General features: G+C 41.8%; 2 protein-coding genes across 10 annotated transcripts in view; both read right to left on the bottom strand.

Annotated features, from left to right (window-relative positions):
• The window catches only part of RGS12 (regulator of G protein signaling 12), an 86,441-nt gene extending 82,955 nt beyond the window's left edge, over positions 1-3,486 (bottom strand). Inside the window, exons 1-2 of one of the 5 annotated variants that reach the window (XM_063401547.1) lie at positions 3,313-3,486; positions 1,045-1,153 (exon numbers count right to left, since the gene is read on the bottom strand). The gene's annotated coding sequence lies outside the window, so the exon portion shown is untranslated. Of the gene's footprint in view, positions 1-1,044; positions 1,154-1,590; positions 1,731-3,312 lie in introns of those variants that run through there. The other 4 variants (XM_063401543.1, XM_063401545.1, XM_063401544.1 and 1 more) reach the window with 4 other exon arrangements.
• Positions 3,487-15,798: 12,312 nt separating this feature from the next.
• Positions 15,799-22,358, bottom strand: part of MSANTD1 (Myb/SANT DNA binding domain containing 1) — a 55,658-nt gene continuing 49,098 nt past the window's right edge. For all 5 annotated transcript variants that reach the window (XM_063401541.1, XM_063401539.1, XM_063401538.1 and 2 more), the window contains one exon: positions 15,799-16,840. In XM_063401541.1, coding sequence (XP_063257611.1) covers positions 16,600-16,840 — 241 coding nt within the window. In that variant the 3' untranslated portion in view covers positions 15,799-16,599. The remainder of the gene's footprint in view (positions 16,841-22,358) is intronic.

Raw genomic sequence — 22,358 nt, 5'->3', positions numbered from 1 at the left:
TTCTGTTCTCAGCTGTCTGGAGAATAGGCTAATGTGACCCCTGGCTACCCTCTGAAACTGTGCTGCTAACCACATCACCATAAAGCCCAATAGTACCTGGCACCTAATACGGTGCTACTAGCTTGCAAGAGAAAAGGAAACAGTTAAGAGAATATAAGATTATAAATAACCTTCTTTTAAAAGTATTATAAAAAGGAGTTGTTACTAAAAATCTTAAGATTCAATATTGTAATGTTAAAGTGGCTAATAAGAAAAACAGATTTTTCTACAGCTATCTCTCTAATTTATAAAAATATATCCTAAATGCCACTATAAACAACACACAATGAAAATGTAGTTAGGCTGCTCTTGGGAAGGGCAAACCCCAATGCTGTCTTACCTCACAATCCTGCATTTGCTAAGAGGTTTCCTTTTAACTCTGTTTACAAGTCAATTTACCTACTTGCCTTCCTAACCTATGACCCTTGCACATCAAGCATTTATTGTAGATGATAACCACTGATAATGAAATGTCATTAAAAACCTGACAACTATAAAAACAAAACAGTAGGCTGCTAACATGTTACTTTCTTCTAATAATGATGTTCCAGAGGTGTAAAGACTTTCAGCTATTAATATATTTGTGAATTTTTGTAGGTGTAAAGTTAGGAACTAATTCAACATTAAAGGGGTTTCGCTGTTAATGTGTCTATACACTAAAACACCCCAAACAAAAAAAAATACCAACAAAAGAAAAACTGTATTACTTCACTAGATCACCTCTTCCCTCCCTCAGTACCTGAATATTACTGTGCAATTTTTATGGCAATTACACCCAGGACAAAGAACAGCTCATTAAATTTATCTAGCAAACTTCAAGACAAAAGGACAAATGTATCTCTTCTGCAAGAACCCTCAGCATCCAAGTTTGCTTTACTGCAATAGGGGCATGACAGGCAAACAGAAAAATTATGGAAATAGTGTTTCTCATAAGCAGATATTAGTTGATTGTAAACTCTTAACAGACTAGTTCAACATAAATTATCAAGTTATCTAATTGCTCACTTTTTGCCTAATTTCTTTGCAGATTTGAAACCTGGACCTGAAGAGAGATGGCACAGAAGTGGCACAAACTTCCACAGTTCCAAAGTAATCGTGTCTGAATATCCTTTTCCTGCAATAAATTGCAAAACATGTAGCATATCCAGTGAAACAAAACCACCAATTCACTTGCACTGAAACAAAGCTTGGTAGCTTGATAACTACAAAATATTTCACAGAACATTTCAGGCAAAAACATTAATATGTACAGATTAAGAGTTGTTCAAGTATGTGAAATAACATAATTTGTCCATACACATGAGCTTTGACACAGAACTGCAAAACAAAACAAAACAAAACATTCAAGTTTTCTGCCAGCATACATTCTGGTCTACCATTTGAATCAATTCTTTGTGGGGTATAAACCACCAAAAATACCAGTTACAGTTGAATTCTAGTGTATCCCACAAACACTGCATTTCTGCATGGAATGTTCTTACATACCCATGCTAGCTTTTCATGTCATTTTTAAACCCTCTGCTCCAAAGAAAATAACATGTATTTGCTTACTTCCAGGGGAGAGAGGTGGTTTGTTTCCTGCTTCTGCTCCTGTTATCTCATAGCAACAAAAAGAACAGAAACAGGAGGCACACTCCTGCCACAGTCTGTGTTAAACTGTAACTCCACAGTTCCAGAGGGCAGCCAGGGAGGCCCTGAAGATCAGGAGTACACCACTGACCACCACTGCCTCCCAAAAAGCCTCTGGAAATGAGCTGGCACTCAGCACTACACGATCCATGTTAATGTGCAGAGACACTGTCTGGCTTCATTTTGTTTTTCAATAGTGGCACTGTAAGAGAATAAAGTATGCAAAGTGGAAGTGCACAGAGGAGAGAGACTGTTCCCTCATCCCTCACACAGGTCTTGAAATAATGCAAAAGACTCTTCAGCATGGATGCCAGTTGTTGAGGCAGAACTGATGCCAAGTCTCTACAAAGCTCAAATGAAGCTATAACATTTGAATTCCACTAACTATTCAAATGTGGTACATGTTTATAGACAAGTTACACAAGAAATGTAACAGCACAACCTGTAGAAGACAGCTGCCAGTTGTTTGAGAACTTGGGCATGACAATGTTTTAATAAAAAAAAAAAATCTCATCAGCATTTCACAATTGGCAAGACAGACCATTATGTTTCCTTTAGGTGTACCTGGTGTAACCATTCAAAAATACTGACTGTAATTAATAATAGCAGGCTAAAAAGTAGCTGTTAATAAAACTCTTCTCCCACTGAAGACAGTGTGAGAAGTGTAAGGAAGACAGATAGGACATTTGCTGTTTTGTCTGACAAGACTCCTGTGAGTAAGGGCAAAGTTTTCTAAAGTTATTGTACAGTCAGTCATGCGCCTACAATTCAGACTAATTTATTTGCTGTACTTAAGAAGGTGGAAAGGTTCTGTTGACAGCCAGGCATTTCCCACCCCCCTTCTTTTCTCGCCAGTTCGCTCCAGAAGTGTTGGGACGCGGCGCGGAGGGGCGGCGGCAGCAGCACCCGGGCGGGACGGGCTCGGGGACCGCCGGCCAGGGCTCGGGGACCGCCGGCCAGGGCTCGGGGACCGCCGGCCAGGGCTCGGGGACCGCCGGCCAGGGCTCGGGGACCGCCGGCCAGGGCTCGGGGACCGCCGGCCAGGGCTCGGGGCGCTCTGCCGGGGCAGCGGCGGGGGCACGGCGGGCTCGCTGCACCTCTGCACACCCACCCCGCTCTCAAAGCCCCGCCGCCGCTGCCCCGCTCCCGGCGCTGCCCCCGGCGGGTGCGGGGCCATCCCGCGGGCACCGGAGCAGCGCCCCGCGGGGTTACCCGTTAACTACCCGGCTCCCGGGGCAGCCGCTTCCCGGGGGGTGGAGCTGCGGGGAGGGGAGAAGCGGCACCTGAGCCCGCAGGGACGATTTGAAAAATCGAGCGGTAAAAGACGGGAGGGCACGGAGCGCCCGGGACCCCCCCCGCGAGGGGACCCGCCGCTCCCTCCGCGCTGCGCGCCGGGGGTCGCGGGCAGCGCCGCAGCCCGAGGGGCGCGCACAGGGGCGGCCGGGGGCTCCCGTCCGCCCCTTCCCTCCCCTCGGCCCCCGCCGCCGCGCTCCCCTCCCCCCTCGTCCTCCCTCCCGCCGTCCATCTGCCGTCCCCGCTCGTCCCGCCGCATCCCAGCGGGGTCCCGGGCCGGGCGTTCTGCGGCGGGGGGATGGGAGCGCCGGGCGGGCTGCGGTGGGCGCTGCCCCGCTCGGACCCACTCACCTCTGTCCCCCGGGACTCCGGCTACTCCGCCGAGGCAGCGGCTGTCCCGGTCACCGGGGAGACGGCGCCGGGCTCGGCCGCAGGACGCTGCGGCCACTGGCTGCCCGGCGCTGTCAGTCACCGCGCTCGCCCGGCGGGGTGGCGGTCGGGTTCCCGGACAGAGAAAGGGGAGAGACAATACCCCGCGCCGGAGGACTACAACTCCCGGCGTGCCCTGCGAGCGGCCCGCTCGCTCCGGCCGTGGGCAGCTGGCCGCGCGGAGCATGACGGGGCGCGTAGTTCGCCGGTCTCCCCGAGCCGCCTCGCCTCGCCCTCGGCTCCTGCGGGGCGGGCAGTGCGCAGGCGCGGGCTGGCGGCGGCCGTTCGAACGGAACGGGGCTGGGAGCGGCCCCGGGCGGGAGCGGGAGCCGGGAGCCGGGAGCCGGGCCGGGAGCGGGAGCGGGGCCCGCGCTCCGCCTCGGCCTCGCACCGGGAAACAGAGCGCACCCGGAGTCCCGGACCGTGCAGGGGAGGCACCGAGAGCCCGCGGCTCGGAGTCAGGTGGGGCAGGGAGGCGCTCGGAGCTGCCTCAGACAGGTGTGCCGCGCCTTTGAAGCCCGGGAATAAAGTGAGACAGAACGCGCAAGGTAAAGGTGCGAGAGGGAGGGAGCAGCGGGGCACTGCCTTTTATCCGGGGAGGCTGAGGAGGTAGGTGAGGCGCTTGGTAATAATTAAGCACCTAAAGAGCAAAGCGAAGGTGTGCGAAGGGGCGGGTTTGGCGCCCGCATGGAGCAGGGCACAGGCAGCAAGTGCTCCAAATACACCGAGGACAGCACTTCAAAAGGGCAACACTGGCAGTCCCTATTTCAAATAGGAGAAATAGGAGGAAGAGTAAAAAAGGTTAAGAAATTCGTAAGGAATATAAGAGTCAGGAAAAGGGAAGAATTAACCAAATCTCTTTGACTTTCATACAGAACCTGAAAGAATTTTGTGATCTTAGCACAAGAATGTCATCTTTAATTGTTAACATGTAGAAATCCTTTGTATGTGGTGTATTTAATTTTATTTCTCTGTGCACAGGAAACTACCAGGCACAAGTTAAAGGAGAATTCTTTTTCTGGGGTTTTGTTGGGGTTTTTTCCAGTCTCCAGAGCAGGATATCTTTCCCACAGCTCACTGTTGCTGTTATGCCTGTAAGATAACATCTAAGTTGTGATACTGTGACTTAATGGTTTAACTTTAGTAATTTGTCTAATTCTTATCCAGTCTAGGAAATTGTTTCTTAGTAATTCCTTCCTGAGCTGAAATGCTTACAGCATACCAGAGTCTTCAGGAAAAACAAAAACACAGAACTCTTCAGGAAAACAGAGGATCCTGCTCCTCTACTCCAGCCTTCACCTTCTCATTCTGCTGGTTTTTTTCTTTGTCAGTCCATCCCAAGGAGATTTCTACCTATCTGAGACATTTCAGATTGACCTAGATCCCAGTTTTGTTATGTCTCTTATCCAGTCTTATGGGAAAAGCTTGTGAAAAGAAAAAACAACCAAATAAAATAAGCATTATGTCTTTTTCTCATCCTCACAGAAGACATCATGGCAGATCAGTGTAACAGGCTTCCAAACTTCTTCAGGTGTGCTGTGTCTCATAAAAGTAATTATTAAGTCCTTAGGGAGGCTAAAAATTCAAAACGTAAGGAAGAAAATGGAGTGGTTGATATTAAGCCTCACAATTGATTTTTTCAGATGAGGTGCAGTAATTTTAAAAAGTACTCGAGTGATTTAAGTTTGCCCAAAGAAGCTATAATTCTTTATCCTTTCGACTGGGAAGATGTCACAGGCAATGAATTGCGTTCCACAAATCAAAGGTGTTGGTTTGGGTTGCCATCCCTCAATAGCTCAATTATTTCCAGCTTCCACATGAGGCTGTCAAGACTTTATATCTTTTGGGGTAGAAGCCACTGCTTTTGCTGCCGTGTCACCCCAACAGATCTAGGGCTGACTTGCACAACTTCCTTGCCTATAGAACAGAAAATTGATCAATGTATTTCAGCCTGACCTTGTAAACAGCTGTAACTGAAGAAAATCTCTTGGAAAGTGACAAGTAAAGTGGAACTGTAAGTATCCCACAGAGGTAACTGCAGGTCTCCCACGGAGTTTATACACAGGAATTATGCTTTATTTTTTTTTCTAAGGGGAGGAATGCTAAAAAGCGCCATCTAACTGTAAACTAATTACTATAAACTAATTACAAAGTGCTAATAATAAGCTAATTACTCCATGGCAGTGTCAGATCACCCCATCAAAATATACTGAACCTGTTGTATTTGTGATAGCCAACAGAATTGCTTGCACTTTTGTAACAGCACAGGAGCATATAATTAGTCTTGACTTCACAGAAAGCTATTTTATACTACAGCAGAATTTCCTATTTAAGTAATACTGAGGAAGAATTGAGAACTGCAGACTGACATGCCAACAGGTGTACTCACACCCTCTACTTGCAGTCAGAAAAATCCAACTCATCCAGCATGGATTTAATGCTTTGCTTCAGTGCTTTTGGAAATGGTGATTAAGACTTCATGTTACAATCTGGAACAAGGTGATTAATGGCCCCTCAAAAATCCACACAAGGTCTCAGCTGTAACTTACTGTTTTCACCACTGTTGGAGACAATAAAGGAAGAAAGAGTGTGAAACAAAGTGATAAGGATTTGTGGCTTTGGGGCTGGGAAAGCTTTGGCTTATAAGGCTAAGTAGCTTAATGTTGGGCATACAGACATCTCAATCACACTGAGGGTGGCTGTCACAAAACAGCTTGTCAGGCTTCATCTGGAGAGCTGTACAATGCATCCTGTAAAGGAGTGTGATTATTGCTGTCACAAACACCAGATGAGAAGTCAGAAAATAAACATAGTCCAGCGTCTGATACAAAGTCTGTGGTTTTAATTATCGTTGTTTAATTACCTTAGTTAAAGGAATGGAAGTGTTGGTTGTTCCGAAAAGGTTTTTAGACATACAGGAAAATCCTCACATAAATATCGCTTTTATCATTTAATGTTTTCAACCTGTTTAATAAAATTGTGCATGATTGTCAGTATCCAATGCTCGTTCAGTTTACAAACATGATTCCATGACTGAATTTGTTCTGAACAGCAGGGAAGGATATATATCATATACATTGCAGTTAGCTTGTGTTGGCCAGTCAATACATAGCTGGGAGCAAAACCATTGTTATAGAACTTAGGTTTTTAATTCCAAAAGCCTGTCCACCTTCTGTTCCACCTTCTGTTAAGCAGCCAGTTCAAAGGGTCAGCAAAGATCATGTTTTTACACTGGGGACTGTATGAACCCACAGCCATCACAATCTACCCTGGTTTACTAGTTCATCTAATATTTAGAAATACCTTTCCCTTTATTTTGAACATAGTTTTCTACCTGGTGTGAGACACTCTTGGCAGTGGGAAATGGAAGAAAATATTTTTGTATATATGCATTTTGGTTTGGATGGTTGTGTTTCCCATCCATGCATGCTGATGTACAAAAACCCTTACAAGGAGCTCTGAAGCAGTAGAAATAAAGGGGGATGGATACTGATCCTGTTAAATCTTGACTGGCCAATAGAGGAGATATCCTCCCAAATCCTATTTAGAGTTAAAAGGATTGCTCCTTGTGCATCTACTTGGCTTTGCAATCGTGTCCTTACCTACTATGATATTTAATTAAACATTAAAAGACAGTAAAATAGATTTTGTGTGGAAAGGTTCTTTTGTGCACTTAAATGTGTGGATGGTGCCACTTGAAAAATTGAAGGTTCAAATGGTAAACTGTCTGGAACAATGTTTTGTGTGTGAAAACAGGCACAGCCAGGCCATGGTCCTGACTGTGCCTTTGGAAAGCACCACAGTATAAATGTAATTATTTAATATCCTAAGAAAATTAATTCCCCTACAATGGAATGTGCTATATTTATTTTCCCAAATTCACTAACAGAGTTCAAATGAAACATTCTGCTGTGGTCAAAACTGAAAACACAAAGTAGTGCTCACTGATGTCAATTTTTCTTTCCTTAAGTATGACCACATGTTGTTAAAGGTGATGTCATGTTAAACCTTCAGTGCTGATGAACAACCCTAATATACAGAACTAAAACTTCTCCTAAAACATCTGCTTCAAGGATACAAGCATACTTAATATACTTTTGTCAAGAACTGGAAACCCAAGAATTGAGTGTGGCCTTACTTGTTATCAGTGAAAGCACAGAAACTTTTACCCCACTATTTCTTGTGGGCAAAGAGTTGAAACCCAAAATTCCTCAGTAGCTGATAAATACCTTGCCAAGCCTAAGTGAGTGTAAATTTTTAATTTCATACTGTGTCATGGACCCCTTCTAATGTTGTTAAAACACATACACCAAAATGAAAAAAGAAAATCTGGTGTATTTCTTTCCTTTTTTCTCTAAAGAGATTGTTGGTTTTGTTTGTTTATTTGATCTTTAAGCCTTGAAGCTTTAATTTTCTAATTCAAAATTGCCTGACTAATTAACCTGCTGTGGCTTTGTGGCTCCATTGAAGCTGTAATTCTTGTCCCATTGGGCTCATTTAAGCAGAGTGCCTTCAATTCCATTGGGTTTAAAAATGTCTATCACCCAGCAGCTGAATTTACATGTTCTGAAGAAGTACTATGTATTTTTGGGGTTGTAAGGAAAAGGAATATCTCAGGGAGTTATTCCTTGTGGCTCCAAGTACCACGCCAAAAAAGTCACTATTGTCTTATTCTGCAATACAGAGCAAGCAGTGTCTAGCCTTGCATCTAAAGAGCAAGCTTAATTAGGATCATGTATGATATCCTCCAGTGTTCTGCTCCTGTCTCCCTCATTTTTCCTCTTTGAAGCCATTTCCAGTGTGACTCACAGGTTCATGCACCATCCAGGGGTGACACATCGGGGCTCTGCTGGCTGAGTTATCACTAAGCACATCTCCTAAGCGATGAGGTACAAATGCCACTCTAAAAACATCCCTCATATCTCCAAACTTCAGGAAAAAAACGTGCTGACAGTTCCCCACATTCAAATAGGATTACATGAAAAGAAACTGAGTGAAAATAAGAGCCTGAGGCACCGAAGAGGTGACACAAGTAATAGAGAAATCGACTTTGCCTATTCCTATTTAACATAATTCCCCTGATGCAAGACCCTGGCTCCAGGACAAACTATGCAGCATTAAAGTGAGGAGGGATCCTCTACTCTCATGAGTCAACCCAAGAATCAGAGAACACATTGCACCTTGCTCCAGTCAGTATGTGCCAAAGTCAAGTCCAAGCTCTTTCCCGTTTCCTAATCCAAGCTTTTTACCTGCAAACTTTGGAGAGGAAAGAAAATCCTTTTGGACCAAGTTCAGTCTCTTTACGATACCTGCCAGAGACACAGCTCTGCTTGTGGTTATTTCTTCTCCTGAAGTTCAGCTGGCAAGGCATGGCATGACTGCAGTGACATTTAGGTCACTTGACAAAGGTGGGCTTGCACCACCCATTCCTAATAACACAGAATGACAGGATTCTGCCCTGGCTCTCAAATCTGCTTTAGCTCAGACTGACTTCATCTTCCCCCACCTCATAAGTACATTCTGAATGGCTTTTAAATTAAATTAGAAGATACTTGCACATTCCAGGTAAAAACCATCATCATTAGTAGTATAACTTCAGCAATTAAAACTCATATGAAATACACTGAGATATACTTACATAAAAGAGGAAAATTTTTTTGTGCTCCACCAAAACTTTGGTTTCATCTAAGACTAGACTTGCAGTTATTCTAAATGACCTTCTGAAATGAAAGTTCATTTGTTAAGAGTCATTTTGTCCTTGACAATATGTGTGGAATTCTTCTCAGTACCTTATCCATGGCTTCTTAATCAGAACTAGGTTAAGATCTTGCCTTCTACTAAAATTTCAGTCCCATGGTAAAAGTTGAATGTTAATGGTTTATTTATTTCAGCCAGTGGCAGCCTACTTCCTCTTTCACCTTTTCAAGGATAGGACATCTGTCGTCACTTGCACGAGCCGGGTGATCCAGGCAGTTCCTGCTCAAGTCCTGGTGATTATGGCTGGTCTTCCATAAACATCTCACGTTCTTTCCTTGGTAACTGGCATCCTCCAAGTTTTTTACTAGCATAACACCCTCATTTCATCTGAAATAGAAAATTAGCCTATGCTTTTCTTCGTAAGATATATTTTTCTTAATAGTGGACTTAAACCACATACTTTACACATCAAAAGTACATCCTTTTCATTTGGAGTGGGCAAGGCAAAATCACAAGACTGTGCTGTGTCTCCAGCTGTGAGATTCTGAGGCACAGCTGTGGCTGATCCCTGGTGTCTCAGCAGGGCTGGCAGCTGAAGATGCTGGCGTCCTGCTAGCAAACCACGATGCACGTGGGATATTGCATGGAGTTCATTGCACCCACTAACACATACAGATAATCCTACAGAACTAAAGTCTGCTTAAGAATAAAGTTCTTCAAGGTACAGTATGCCTTTTTTAACCAGCTTCCTAAAATAAGGCCATGGATTATTCTCATGAGAATGCACAAACCAGATCACAAGAACTTCTTTTCAGCAAAGAGACACAAAACAAGGGCATCTTTTCTGTTATCTTTTCTGTTATAATCTGTATTGTGACATTTTAACTGGTGAAATTCAGTCTTATTTTAACTGTTAACAAACCTGAACTAGCTCTAAATAGGCTTTACTCCCTGAATAGATGAGCTATAGATTTAAACCCTATGTGGACAGTCATTTTTGTTAAAGAATTAACACATGTATTTAGTCTTCATTTAGTAAACTTCCAAGTTAAATGAAAAGGAAAAATATAAAACCTTATTCATGTAAGTTTAAAGAAAGCATAGGCATTACTTAACATAAGTTCACATGGGCAAGGTTCACTGCATTCATAAAAGAGATTGCGTTTGATCTGATTATATTGAATTAAAGATAAATTATAGTTAAACCTCTAGGGAGAAGAATGAGAATCATGGAGAGTTTTTTAAGTAGTTTTAATTAATTTTCTAAATATGTTTACTTTGCAGTTCATAGAAAATTGATATTCCTATAGCTTTCCTCAGTGAAACAAGCCTTCCTCAAGCTGTGATAAGTGCTTCTCAACATTTTCAGTCTGTTGGAAATTTTATACCTTTAATGGTATGCACCAATTCATTTTTTTTTTCTTGTCATGCATAGCAATCCAGAGCTTACCCCTAAGGTAACAACATACAGTCAAGAATTTTAGCTTGCTCCAAGCTCATTTGGGATAGATTCCCTGAGAGGCTTCTTCATGGAAGATGAAGGAACTTGTGAGTGCTGTCAGTTTTTCAAGCACACTCTCCTTGAAGCACAAAACCAGTTCATGATCTTTAAGGGTAAGGAAAGTAGGTGCAATAAGAGACTGCCTTGGCTTAAATGTGAGCCTTTGAGTCTGCTCAAAACCAAAATAGAAGCGTACCAGAGATGGAAAACCCATGGAGAAATACAAAGGCATTTCCAGGGTGAGCAGGTGCAGTTAAAAAAAGCAAAAGCTCAGCTCAAATTGAAATTGGCCAGAAAGGTCAAAAAACACAAGAAAGTTCTTTGGGTACATAAACAACAAACAGAAGGAAATGCTGGCTCACTATTAGGCAGCAGAGGTGAACTGGTCACTCATGATGCTGAAAAGGCAGAGATTCCCAACACATTCACCTCTGTCTTCACCTTGGGACACAGGTCCTGGGATCAAAAATCCAGGTTTATACAAACACCAACAGACACTGTCAGTGAAAGAAGAGCTTGTCTGTGAACTATCTCAGGAGCCTGACCCCTACAAAGTGATGGGTCCTGATGTTACTCCTCCAAGGGTTTTTAAGAGAGCTGGCTGATGTTCCAAGGATGAGCATTCCAGGGACGCTCTCCATAATCTTGGAGAAGTTGTGGATATCAGGGCATGTCCCAGAAGACTGGAAGAAGGCTAATGTCACCCCATCTACAGGAAGGGCTTAAAGAAGGATCCAGGAAGTTACAGACCTGTGAGTTTTACTCCATTCCCTGGGAAAGTTGGGGAACAAACCCTCCTGGGGGCTATCGCAAGTCAAATGAAACACATGGTTGGGAAAAGCCAGCAGGGATTCACCAAAGGCAAGTCATGCTTGACAAACCTGATCACCTTCTGACAACACAATGACCTGCTCAGTTGATGTGGGGTGAGCAATGGACATTGTCTCCAAGGCTTTCCATATTTTTTCCAGGAGACTCTAAAGTAATGGATGCAGTAGGATCTAGACAAGTGGTCCATGCAGTGGATGGGGAACTGGCCAGAGGATGGTGGTAGACAACTCCTTTTCAAACTGGCAGCCTGTGACAAGTGGAGTCCCCCAGAGATCGATCTTGGGCCCATGTCTGTTTAATATCTTCATAAGTGATCTGGAGGATGGGATCAAGTGTATCCTGATGAAGTTTGCTGAAAATACCAAGCTGAGGGGAAAAGTGGACACTTTGGGAGGGAGAGCCACCCTGCAGGAAGACCTGGATAGGTTGGAAGCATGGGCTGCCAAGAACTTTATGAAGTTCCACAAGGACAAGAATTTGCACCTGGGAAAACAATCCAGGAGTGCAGCACAGGTGGGGATCTGTCTGGATGGGGACAGCTCTGTGGCAAGGGACCTGAGGGTCCTGGTAATTCATCAAGCTCAGTATGAGTGACCAGGGGATGCTGCTGCAGCAAAGAAAGCCAAGAAAGGACCAGGGTCCCTTCAGCCTGGTACTCTGTGATACTAGGATGAAACTGAGATTTTACAGCCTAATTACAGGTAGTAATTAGTCAGCCCTACATAACTGGATGTCATTCACTGTGGATGACTGGTCTGCTTTTTATAGAACATACCTGAAATTATTCATCCTTATTAGAAATGTGGTTCAATAAACACCCTATAATAAGCTGTAACAGAATGAAAAATTTCCAGCCAGAAAAAAATATGCACAGGAAGAAAATTTCACACCCAAAATGGCAAAGAATTTCAAATGTTTCTGTTAAAACACTAAAAAAGATCAACACAAAAGTTTAATGATGTAGTCTCAAGCTTGCAGACACAGGAAGCATGCTACCATAAAATCAGGGGAAATAGATTAGCAATCTAGAGACCAGATGGTTAGTATTTACTTGCTGACATAACACCACCAAATGTTCCTAAATTTCTTTTTTAAATTTGTCTTTCACATTACATTATCAGCATAGGAACTGATCTTGCAAACATATACATAAAGATTTCAATATATTTATTCATTTGGGTAGTCCCGTTGGCTTTAGAGCAGGAGACTGTTCACAGAACCAGGCTGTCAACTTAGGGTAAATCTACAGAGTTGTAAACTATTTGCCTACACCAAATTGGGCAGGCTAAGCCTGGGAAAAAAAATAAAATCCTGTATACATGTTTTTGTTCTGGTTTTGTTCTTTGCAAGAAGAGCAGTTTATGGAGAATATGGCAAAAGACATTCCCTGATCATAAATACATCTCCTGGTCTGGTGGGTAACTGTTAAACTTGGCAAGGCCTGAAATAATCTGAAATCTTAAAATTCTTCTCCAATTTGAAGTCAAGGAGTAAAAAGTAAAAAATATTTACAGGCATTTTTACCCAGCAAATTGTTAATATCAGCATGAGAAAATGCTTCTTAATTATAACAGGATCCTCCTACAAATTACTTAACCTCTCTCCCCTGTGAAAAATAGCCTTGATTCCAAATGTTTGTTCAGAGCCTTATTTTTCTCTGGTGGGAAAAACTATCACTCCTTGCTCTACATTGTTTGTAACTTGTTTAAGTTATCTATAGGGGCTCTATTCAAAGTATACAGAATTTCCCTAGCATTAGCTTTTCATACTCTAAGCTTTCTCCTTCAGCTTTATATTTGTTCTTTCATTTTCACTTTCTAAAGTCTTGTGTTCCTTCACCCCTGTCATTACTGGGGTTCTTTTGGAGGCATTTATTTACACTGCCCCTTTGTCCAACATATTTTTTCCCATCTTTCATCAAAATCTGCTTCTCAATTCTTGCATGTTCTCCATGTCTCGTTTTCTCATCTGTTTCCTTAGGTTCCTTTTTCTTTACAGCCACATCACTTACAAAGTCACCTGCCTCCAGGCAGTGTATTTCCTCCCCTATTTAATTTTTCCATTTGCACCATCTGCGTGTGTATAAGTCATACAAGCACTTCATTTGGTGAAAGTGATACCAAACTGAGCTGACCCCGTTACTGCCCTGAAAATAAGAAATTTGTTTTCCTACGCTTCAGTTTCTTTGTTGATCACACTTCTAGAAGCCATGAGGGAGTTCCTTTAATGTCATAGTTAAAATGATAAGCTTGGGTAACCCCTCATGTGCTCCCCTTGAATGTTTATTATGCTCAACTCCCTACTCATACAGACACAGAAGCAGTTTCTGTCTCTGTTCTGCAAAACCAGGAATTCTACCAAGAATTTTAATTCTAGGCAGGTCTTTCAAGTTATAATTTGTCTGAATATCACAAACATTCAAATATCTGTACCTGCAGCTAACTATCCCATACAGATGAAAAGGCTGTGACTACCTTAAACAAAAAAAGAAATCCCCACAAGAAACACTCAACATCTTTTTTCAAGTAAACGTTCAGTCTTTACAGGAACAAAAGAAAGAGCAGCAAAAAGAAGCAATGAGTAGGTGGGGAATTTTCAGCTTGTCAAAAAGCATTAGAAAAGTTCTGTCGTACATGAAACTTCTATTTGTCTACAGCTTTGCTGCGTTCGCTCTAGGCAAAAGCAGGGCTAGAACACAGGGAATCTGCATGGATGGGAATAAAGCCTTTTGTTAGAGAGATGATGATTTAAAATTGAACTTCTAAATGTAACTACTGAAAGTTACATTTTATATAGGAAAAAATCTCACAACCACCAGAAAACACCATTTCCTTTAAAGCAGTTATGTGAGACAATGTTCAGAGTCTCATCTGGAATGCTGTGTATCATTCTGGTCACTCACCCTTAAAATGGATGAACTCAAAAGAGCAAAATTAGTAAAACCTGGTCATCAAAGTCCTCAAAACCTCAAAGTCATCAAAATCCTATCTTATAAAAGAGTATAATCCATCAGAGGAAAGGTTGCATGGGGCATGACCTCTGGCTCTCAAGAGCAAATGCTACATAAAGCAGCAAAATCAGTGTTGATAAAAGAAGAAATTGGTATACATTGATGAGAAATAATACATTTACCTGTCTGTAATGCAGCTCTTCATATAAATCTGGGAAAAAAACACCTAACTCGTTTTAAAATACAGGTCCACACATTTACAAAAGGGATTAAATTACATGGCTCCTTGTGGTAGCAGGCAAGGAATAAGATTTTCTCCATTCCTGTGTTCCTACAGATCTGGAGTTGTAATAACACGGGAGGAGGGGGGCTACCTACTCTACAGTACAAGGTTCAGCTGTGCTGCCATTGTTATTGCTCATTAATTGGATTTAATTGCTATATGATTCAAGTAGATAGTAACAGTAAATACAATTAATTCCTGTGGAGTCAGGGGAGAATTTCTTTATATCTTGCTGTAAACAAGTTAAAGTGTCAGGAAGCATTGAACATGTATCCTACCTGAATCTGAAAGATCTGCGTTTCAATTGTATAAAACTATTCTTTGCAGAATCAGAAAAGAAACTTGGCATTTTCCCAATCACACAATCACTGTAGTAAAGGTGGGATGAGGGAGTTACTTTGTTCATATTTCAGCAGTCACCATGTTCTCCAAGGTCAGTCTTCTACTACAATTGCCTTATCATTATTATCATTAACTAAACTCTGTAGGAATAGGCCACATTTAGATATTTAATAATTCTAAAACTTCAGACCTGGAGGATCTTCTAAGAAATATTTCCACATATTATTAGTTTGCTTTGTGAGTATAACCTTTATCCTGTTCAGCAAGCATAATTAGAGATTAATTTGTTGTGTCAAGTATTTAAAATATTTTAGCTCACCTTTATATAGGCAACAACACATTAAATTATATGGGAGAATGCAAACAGCTTCAAAGACAAAGTTTCAAGAGGGGACATTATTCAATAGAGAGAATGGAAAATGGCCTGAGTTCCTGTGACTAATTCTTTGGTTTCTATACTGGAATCCAACCTTTGCTCTTGCCTATACAGTAAAACAGGCAGAAATATGGGGGGTTTTAAGGAGAAAACAGAAGGAAAAGCCATATGGGAAATTCTGCCGGCCAAATTTCGAATTTAAGCAAAAGAATATTTAATTGTCACGTTTCATGGAGGAGCCAAACGCGAGCTGGTGCTGCATCCCAGCTCCCTGGGCACATCCTCCGTGCCTGCGGCTCCCTCGTGTGGTGCATCCCTGTCCCTCTGGGCATCCCCCCCTGCAATCGGTAACTGAGCCTCTCACTGTGCTCATCACTCCCGGTATCCTTGGCTGTCCCAAAGCAAACTGTCTGTCCAGCAACGAGGAGTAATTTCTTCTTTTTCTTTATTTCATTTGATAGACATTATATATATGTATATACACACAGTACAATACTTTCGTGATAGAGAATAAATGAAAGTTTTCATTGCTGGTTGTTTATTAAGTCAACATATTCCAGTTAATAATGAAAAAAATTTAAATGTTTAATATCAAAAGCAAATTCAAGTATCTTCTATACATTTTAGTATTTAGTATATAGTAAGGTGGTTTGGGGGGGTTTCTTTTTATATCAAAAAATGTATTTGAATAGACTATTTTTACCCTCATACTTTAGAGTACTATTCATATCAGGCATGGAGTTTAAAATTATGTATCTCATGGTTCCAACTAGCTCTTCACAAGAACCATAGGTCACTTATACAATCAGGCATATGCTTCAAAACAGGGTTTAATCATCAGCAAAGTCAAGGTGCAATAACCATGTTTAGAAATGCACTATTTCATTCTCCTAAAACAGATTAAGCTGCAATCGCTGATGTGAAGCAATAATAACACCACTGTTTGCAAAACAATACCTGACTTAGGCATAAATAGTACTTCAGTTCCCCAAGCTATTTATCCCTTAACCTTTCTGTATAAAAATAATTCGACTGAGGCATATATTGCACTAATTTTATATACTGGATAGCTCTGGCCCTGCATTATGTTTTCTTTGCTGAACTAGGATTACACTAGGGTTTTAATTTCCATGGAAAACCTGGGAATAGGGCAACAGACACACATATGGTGTGCAATAAATGGTTATCTATGTTAGCAATAGTAATCTCAGAGGCATTCACAAAGGAAACTACACATTAGACTTGGAGATCATTTTCTCCAGTAGATTCATCATTCTCTCCTGTAATTGTAAGCTTTGAACTTGAATGATGTTCTGCTGATCCAGGATCCTGCGCACTTCTCTACAGGTTTCTTCCATGGCTCTGCTCAACTTCTTTTGTTCTTCCAACATGGCTTCCATTAATTTTAGCTTCTTCTTTTGGAAACTGCAGTTTTGCATTTTTCTTTTCTTAACTGGTCTTTCTTCAGCTCTGAAATGTGAATATTTGTTAGAAATTAAACTCATATTTATAAAAAGAAAGAACCCAAAATTCAATAGCATATTCTTGGCCAAGCTACAACCTAGTCATATTTTAAACCCCTGTGTTCTCCAATAAATTCCCTCTCAAAACATATGTGCCAAAACATAAGTATTTAATGTATTATTGCATAGTGTTACAGATTGGAAAAGGAAAGAAGGAAGGAAAGAAGGAAAGGAAAGGAAGAAAGGGAAGGGAAGGGAAGGGAAGGGAAGGGAAGGGAAGGGAAGGGAAGGGAAGGGAAGGGAAGGGAAGGGAAGGGAAGGGAAGGGAAGGGAAGGGAAGGGAAGGGAAGGGAAGGGAAGGGAAGGGAAGGGAAGGGAAGGGAAGGGAAGGGAAGGGAAGGGAAGGGAAGGGAAGGGAAGGGAAGGGAAGGGAAGGGAAGGGAAGGGAAGGGAAGGGAAGGGAAGGGAAGGGAAGGGAAGGGAAGGGAAGGGAAGGGAAGGGAAGGGAAGGGAAGGGAAGGGAAGGGAAGGGAAGGGAAGGGAAGGGAAGGGAAGGGAAGGGAAGGGAAGGGAAGGGAAGGGAAGGGAAGGAAAGGAAAGGAAAGGAAAGGAAAGGAAAGGAAAGGAAAGGAAAGGAAAGGAAAGGAAAGGAAAGGAAAGGAAAGGAAAGGAAAGGAAAGGAAAGGAAAGGAAAGGAAAGGAAAGGAAAGGAAAGGAAAGGAAAGGAAAGGAAGAAAGAAAGGATAAAAGAGGTTTTACATCTCATTGTTTTTAATAAGACTTTTCCCTGCAGAATGCCAGGTTTGTTGTTTTTTTTTTTAATCTTGATGTGTCTTGCACACTGAATTTATACACTGTATTTTTGAGAGAGACATTTGGCTTATCTGGCCATTGAAACTCCAATTTTAAAGCTGCAATAACCATCCCAATCCAGAGAAGATGCTGCATGGTTACATGTGGTGGTATCTTACAGCTTGTTTTTTAAGGCATTCCATCAGTAAGACTGGCCCCACTCCAGAATATGAGTCTTAGAATTTGCCCTTGTGCCAAGACACAGCAGTGGCACTGACCATTTGTTTTTTTAATAGTTCACCACAAAACATTTTAAACAATGTGAAAGCCTGAAAAGACAGAGAAGGACCTGGGGGTGCTGGTAGAGAGTGGCTGAACATGAGCCAGGTGTGCCAGGTGGCCAAGAAGGCCAAAGGCCCTGGCCTGGATCAGCAACAGCGTGGCCAGCAGGACCAGGGCAGGGACTGTCACCCTGCACTCGGCACTGGTGAGGCCACACCTCCTACTCTGTGTCCATTTTTGTGTCCCTCACGACAAGAAAAGCAATGAGGGGCTGGGAGGTGTCCAGAGAAGGGCAATCATCTCTGAAATATGCAAGAGCTGCCATGTGGAATTTGGGGAATATTTAAGAATTTCCTCTATACTTTATCATGCTGGGTTTCTGTTTTGGAAGAGAGATAAACACTAAAGAAGGTGCTCTCAAGGTGTAAAGGCCACATGGCTGTTCTAACTTGGGTGACAAAGCAACACAGTCAAAAGCAGCCCGTGTGACATACAAGTGAGAACACACACAGAGATCTGTGTCTCTTAACCTGCAGCCTAAGAAGGAATCGTGCTCAAATGTGAAAGAGGAAGAAAGGCAAGTAGAAGGCATCTGTGTAAGTGTACTGCACATCTTAGAAACCTCCAGATAACGCTTTTCCTAACTTAAAGTGAAAGACCATGTCTTCATTTACACTTTTTTGTAACTCCGGATTCGAGTCCCCAACATCAAAGACAGCTGATGATGTGTCTTGAAGTCCCTTGACACAAACAGCAGTCTCAGTCGTGTTCTGCCAAGTGCAGTATCCTTTCCAGGTGAAGTGCAATAATGAGAGAGTACAGTTGTGACTAGTATGCCATGTCAACATGCTGCAGATTTTAAGACATCCTTGAATAAGGATAACTTAAACTCTTGAGGAATGTGTTTTTATTAATGTGAAGAAGGGTAGTGGGGGTGAGGTCACTCAGCTGTGGCAGATTTGTATCACAATTTGATTCATGTTCTTATCCTACTTGACAGGCTTTGTGCAGCAGTGGCTGTGACATTCAGATCTGTCAGCAGGAGAGATAAACAATCCTTAGCACCTGAAAGGCTTAATGCAAATATAAGAAAAAGACACAAGGCCCTTGACATTTAAGAGTGCAGTGACCCAAAAAGGGTGAGATACTAGCTACTTTGGAAGGTATACAACAAAGTCAGCTTTGCAGGTTCTGTGTAGCATATTTGATTTAGAGCATCAAATAAATGTGGATAAAATAAATACGTATTGCTCTGCTCAAACTGTGGGTCTTTTCAAACTGTGCCTCAGGCTTACTGCTGATCACTGGAATTATCACAGACTCACAATGTTGTGAGAATGGGTCTTGGCTAACACTAAAACACTAAATTTGTCTCCCTTAACTCTAAGGGCCAGAATTACTTCAAATGTGGTTCTCAGAGAGGTCAAGCAAGTGGAAAAGATCTACAGCAGTCTAAGGACAACACTGAATCTGTTGTTCCAAAGTTCCCATCACTGTAGTCATATTCACAAAGAATGCGTGCTTTCTGGTAGGCAGAGCAAGAAACTTTCTGAAATGGTGACATTATTTTAGCCAAAGTCACCTTTTGAATTTCAGCTAATCTTCACAGAGGATTTAAATGTTGGAAACTTGATGAATCTCTACTCTCTTCCCCTTACAGTGTTAGACAGTAGCCGTGGTAAGACTTCTTGTCTTGAAACCAGTACGAACTCACTCCACAAGAGGGCTTGTGTGTTGTGAACATAAGCACTGGTGAGAATGGTCCTTAATAAGGAATGAGAGAAAATCTGAGGCTTGTCAATGGTACTGAGATGCAGTGAGTATTGTGTGCCTTTCTTGGTAACAGTAGCCACCATTTGGGTTTTAATTTCGACTGAGACAACAACATCAAAAAATAACATAAAAAACCAAGATGGAGTGATTTAGATAGAAATATCTAAAAGAAGCTTTATTTTTAAGAGAAAAGAATCTTTGAAGTGTTTTCCTAGAGTCTGTAAAGCATTTTACCTGTTTTGCAGTTAAATCCATCAAAGAACTGTAAGACATGAAACCATGCATCCAAGACAGTAAGTGCCTTGCACAGCTCCAGAGAGAAAAGAGCAGCAAATTTTTACTGTGTCAGCAGTATCTGCAGTCTGCTAATAACTAAAAAAGTACTCACTGAAGAGAACTAGCTCAGAACTGTGTTTCAGCACAGAGAAGTGCCCCCCAAAGCAATGACACAAGGATTCTTCAAGGTCTCCCAAGTACTCTCTACGTTTGTTTACAATAACAAACACAACTTGGTAATTAGCCTTCATTGAAAAGAAATACTTATTTCTGAATTTTCAGAAAGCCCTAGCTTTGGTCCCAATCTCTTTTTCTCTCCACTGATATTTAAAGGGTTCTATGGTCACTCACAAGTTCACAGTAAGGAATTGGCACTTAGAATCCTCTCCTCTTGCAGAATAGCTGCTGAAAGGGAGCCCTTGAGAGGGGCCCTACAAAAGAAGGCTCTGAAGAATCTCATTTACAAGCAAACAGCACTTGCAACATGAAACAATGTAAAATGACCAGTGATGCCCATCCAGTGATGAGTTATTTGAATACTGAAGAGTGTCCTCAGACACTGACCCATCTTTCTTGAGAAGTTCTAGGTGTCCTGAGCAGCATGTCAGAGACCCCTCTCTGTCAATAATTTTTATAACAAATTCAAGAGGGAAGCAGGGATAGGAATATGGGTTCAGCACCAAGTAACACAAGCAGCATCAGTATCCTCAAACTATCCCAGCTAGGAGCATGTCTACTTTGCCAATGTACAGGCACAAGAATAAGGAACAACTGCTGTAGCATCAATCCGTTCCTGTTGCCCATTCTCCATGATGCATTTCTGTGCAGCCAACACCTCTGTGACAGTATCCACAAGCTGCTGAAGAAGCACCTCCCTTTTTGCCAAGCCTAGTTTCTGAAGGTAGATTTTGAGGAAAATCCCAGGAAAGAGGGGTCTAGGGAAGTAAGGACCTCAACTACAATCTGCTGGTACTCCTCTGCTGGGCTTCCAGTGCCCGTGGCAGAGAGCCTACAAGAGACTGGCATTGGTATTCCTCTGACCACATGAACAGAGTGTGGAGGAGCTCTGGCACTGGGACCGTATTCCAAACAGAACTCACAAAGCTATTTCCCTGCTATGCTCTAAAACAGACAGGCAGGGTTCCAAGCAAGCAAACCAAGGGAAAGAAATTGTTCCTTCTCACCTAGGAGACTGAGCAGAAATGGCAGTGTGTAATGGACATGAGAGGGAACAAAGCAAAACCTCCAGATACAATCAGGCAAGTCTCAAATGCATTTGCTGTCTGCCTACCTAATACCAATTTAATTCATTGTTCAATTAAAAGTTCTTTGATTGATTGCTTACACTTGTCCAATATAGCTTGTTTCAGGGACGTGTGTGAATAATTAATGAAGCAGGAGTCGAATACAAAGAGTTCACTGTTTATCAAAATGTATTATCTTCACAAAATCCTAACAACAATCCCTCATTTCTGACTACTTCATGGCAAACAGCTCCCCAGTACCAGCAGTTCTTGGAATTTATGGCTTTTAACACCTAAAAAGCTGTTTCTCAGTGGTTTGGGTTTATTAGCTACATATAAATCTGAGTATATCTCCATAATCCATGTCTTTATTAAAAAATTAGCAGTTGTCTGGATATAAACAATATTAATATTAGAGATGTTATAAAGATCTCCAGAGCATAAGGACTGAGGATGAGGCAACCTGGATCTTCTGGTAAACCAGGCTCATTCAATCATTCAAATGCATTCAGGAATTAATGAGACTCATCCTTAAAGGAAAGCACAGAAAAGAACCACAAAAATGGCTTGGAGCCTGGGCAAAGCACCTTGCTAGGATAACAAGTCTGCATAATGACTTAAGCTGCACTACATAATGCACATAGCCTAAAGCTCAAACTTCTTTGTAGATGATGCCCATTCAGATTTAAATAGCCATAGCATAATTTTAGAAATAGTAAAGTCTTTGCCAAAGATATTTTTTTCCCAAATTAGCATCATCATCAAATTTTAATGCACTTCTTTTAATCCATATTTTTTAATCCATATCTAATTCATGTTACCAATTCTCTACTTTTTCTTCCTGTGTAAACTTTCTACACCAAATTAATTTATCTACATTTAAAAATTAAAAAATACCAAAGACAGTACAATCATAGCACACAATCACCTTGCCAGAAAGCAAAAAATACTGAAAAGTTCTCCAATATACTGAAAAGAAAGGTAAGTAGAAGTAACATCTGGAAGTTTCCTTCACTAAATTCACACTAGAAACAAGGGACTGGCTTGAACAAGGATTTGCTCATCACTAGGAAGAAGGGAAGAGTGAATGCCTCATCTTCTAAATATATCAGGTCTAGACCAGACATGTAGTGTTTCCCTGAGTCAAACAAATCATAG

The sequence above is a fragment of the Prinia subflava genome, chromosome 7 (genome assembly GCF_021018805.1).
Source record: "Prinia subflava isolate CZ2003 ecotype Zambia chromosome 7, Cam_Psub_1.2, whole genome shotgun sequence".
Taxonomy (NCBI): Eukaryota; Metazoa; Chordata; class Aves; order Passeriformes; family Cisticolidae; genus Prinia; species Prinia subflava.
Note: the sequence above shows the minus strand (reverse complement) of the source record. Positions and strands in the feature narration are given on the sequence as shown.